Here is a 1,991-nt window from a genome sequence, read left to right as displayed (position 1 = left end):
TGCATTGAGTCTTCTAAGCAGTTTCAGTCTTTTCAAACACGGTCTTCTCACCATTCTCTCTTGTTAACATATGGCCATTCCATGTCCGCTTCCTTTGTGGTGTTCCCTCCCTTTTAAAGTTAAGGTCATAAGACTCAATTTTAAGTCCTTTTCTCATTCTATACTGTCCTCACATTTGATCACTTCTTCAGTTCCATGCTTTACACTTCGTGGGATTGCTTGTAAATTGCCATCTCCAGTATCCAATGGACATTTGCACTGAAATGCCTACTAGTTAACTATAGGTAATATCTACTGCTTTTATTTTTGTATCCTCACATGGCTTGATCCACCTTCTACTGGGGGAATTCCATTTTTCTCCCTCTCATTGTAGCATTCAACCTAACTGATATTCATTTCTACTACAAATCAGAACTATTTTTAAAATAAGTAATAAAATTTAGTTGAAATATGAATTAATTATTGTTTTTAGGTTACTCTCCTTAAAAAAAATCAAAGTTATAAAAAGCAAGATTGGATTAGTTATGTTCATGTCTGTGTCCTGAGGGCAACACAAAACCTGGCTAGAGTTAGTCTATTTTTATTTCTAATGTGAGAATCATAATGATGGTCAAGGAATTGTAACACATTCTTTAATCATTTTGCACATTCAGGCTTGGTGTTTCTTTTTTAAAGAATAAACAAATGAAGTTTTCTCTAGTAAGAATTTAATGAACAAAGAAAACTCATAAACTGAGTTAATACAAAGTATATATTTCTTCTCTTAACCACAGTGTATACATGCACATAATATTATGTAAATAAAAATAATTTAAATCTTTATAAATAGTGAAATAAATATTAAAATAGATAAATAAATATTTAAGTAGATAAGTAAGTAGATAGATCAGCATGGGCATCTATGAGGGACGAGTGCCTGTAGAGTAGAACATCATGTTGCTTAATATTCCTGAAAACACTGGACAAATTAACTCAATTCAGGGCATGATGAGAGCAGAAATGAGAGTCTTTGACATGGCAGCACAGGTGGAAGTGTGGTCTTGTTAGTGAGAATCATTTCTCAGGTTGAACGAGGTGTGTGTCATTCCTTCCTCCTGAGTCTTTCTTGCAAGTTTGTTGATGAAGAGAAGGATCTCATGACTTCTGCTCTGACAATCTCCCAGGCACAAGGGCTGTACTTCTTCTCTTGCAGATAGACAGTGATTCTGTGGAAGTATTTCCTCACAGCCAGGATGGAGTCCTCCTTGAGCAGGGGAGTCCCTTCCAGCCCCGCCTCCTGCATCAGACAGGCTTGCAGGTCAGTGAGCTGCTGATAAAGTGCAGTGCAGAACTTGTCCAGGAGGGTCTCATCCCAAGCGGCAGCCGAGCCCTCTGTGCTGAAGAGCTGGAAGGTCTGCTGGATCATCTCATGGACGACAGCGATGGCTTGAGCCTTCTGGAACTGGTTGCCTCCAAACGCCTCCTGGGGGAATCCAAAGTCATTTCTGTCCTTCAGGCAGGAGAAGGGGGAGATTCTCCTCATCTGTTGCAGGAGCATCAGGGCCCTCGTGTTAGCCAGGCTGTGGGTCTGAGGCAGGTCGCAGCCCAGAGAGCAGTTGGAGTGGCAGCTGAGCAGCACCAGGGCCAGGAGTAAGGACAAGGTTGGGGCCATCGGGGATCCTGCAGATGCTGCCGGCCTGGCTGAGGTGGGGACTCTGTGAACCCTGCTCTCTAGGTTCTCTGAAGACCTTCCTTCAGGCTTGGGTCTTAAATAAGAATGTATTCATTTCCATTTTCTGAATATTTCTTGTGACTTTCTACTTCTGTTTTTGCTTTTCATTTTGCACTCTCCAAATGGGTTAGGGCAGTGTTTCGCAAATATTTTTTTCCATTATTGCCTCTGCCCCTGCCCACAGAGCCTTCTTAGATAGTTTTTCCTAATTGCCTCCGCAACATTAAATTTTGATAACACATATGTCCTGTGTATGTATTTATGTACTCCATGGATATCT

The 1,991-nt window shown here is 41.0% G+C and overlaps 1 protein-coding gene across 1 annotated transcript; it reads right to left on the bottom strand.

Moving 5' to 3' along the window:
* Positions 1-1,081: 1,081 nt before the first annotated feature.
* On the bottom strand, positions 1,082-1,651 carry LOC117312608 (interferon alpha-1-like). Its single transcript, XM_033858043.2, has one exon. It carries the CDS (start codon positions 1,649-1,651, stop codon positions 1,082-1,084), a length of 570 nt encoding a protein of 189 aa, XP_033713934.1.
* Positions 1,652-1,991: the final 340 nt, after the last annotated feature.

Source organism: Tursiops truncatus, chromosome 6 (assembly GCF_011762595.2).
Source record: "Tursiops truncatus isolate mTurTru1 chromosome 6, mTurTru1.mat.Y, whole genome shotgun sequence".
In the NCBI taxonomy this organism is placed as follows: Eukaryota; Metazoa; Chordata; class Mammalia; order Artiodactyla; family Delphinidae; genus Tursiops; species Tursiops truncatus.
The sequence above is the reverse complement of the archived record's forward strand: the minus strand, read 5'-3'. Positions and strand labels throughout refer to the sequence as shown.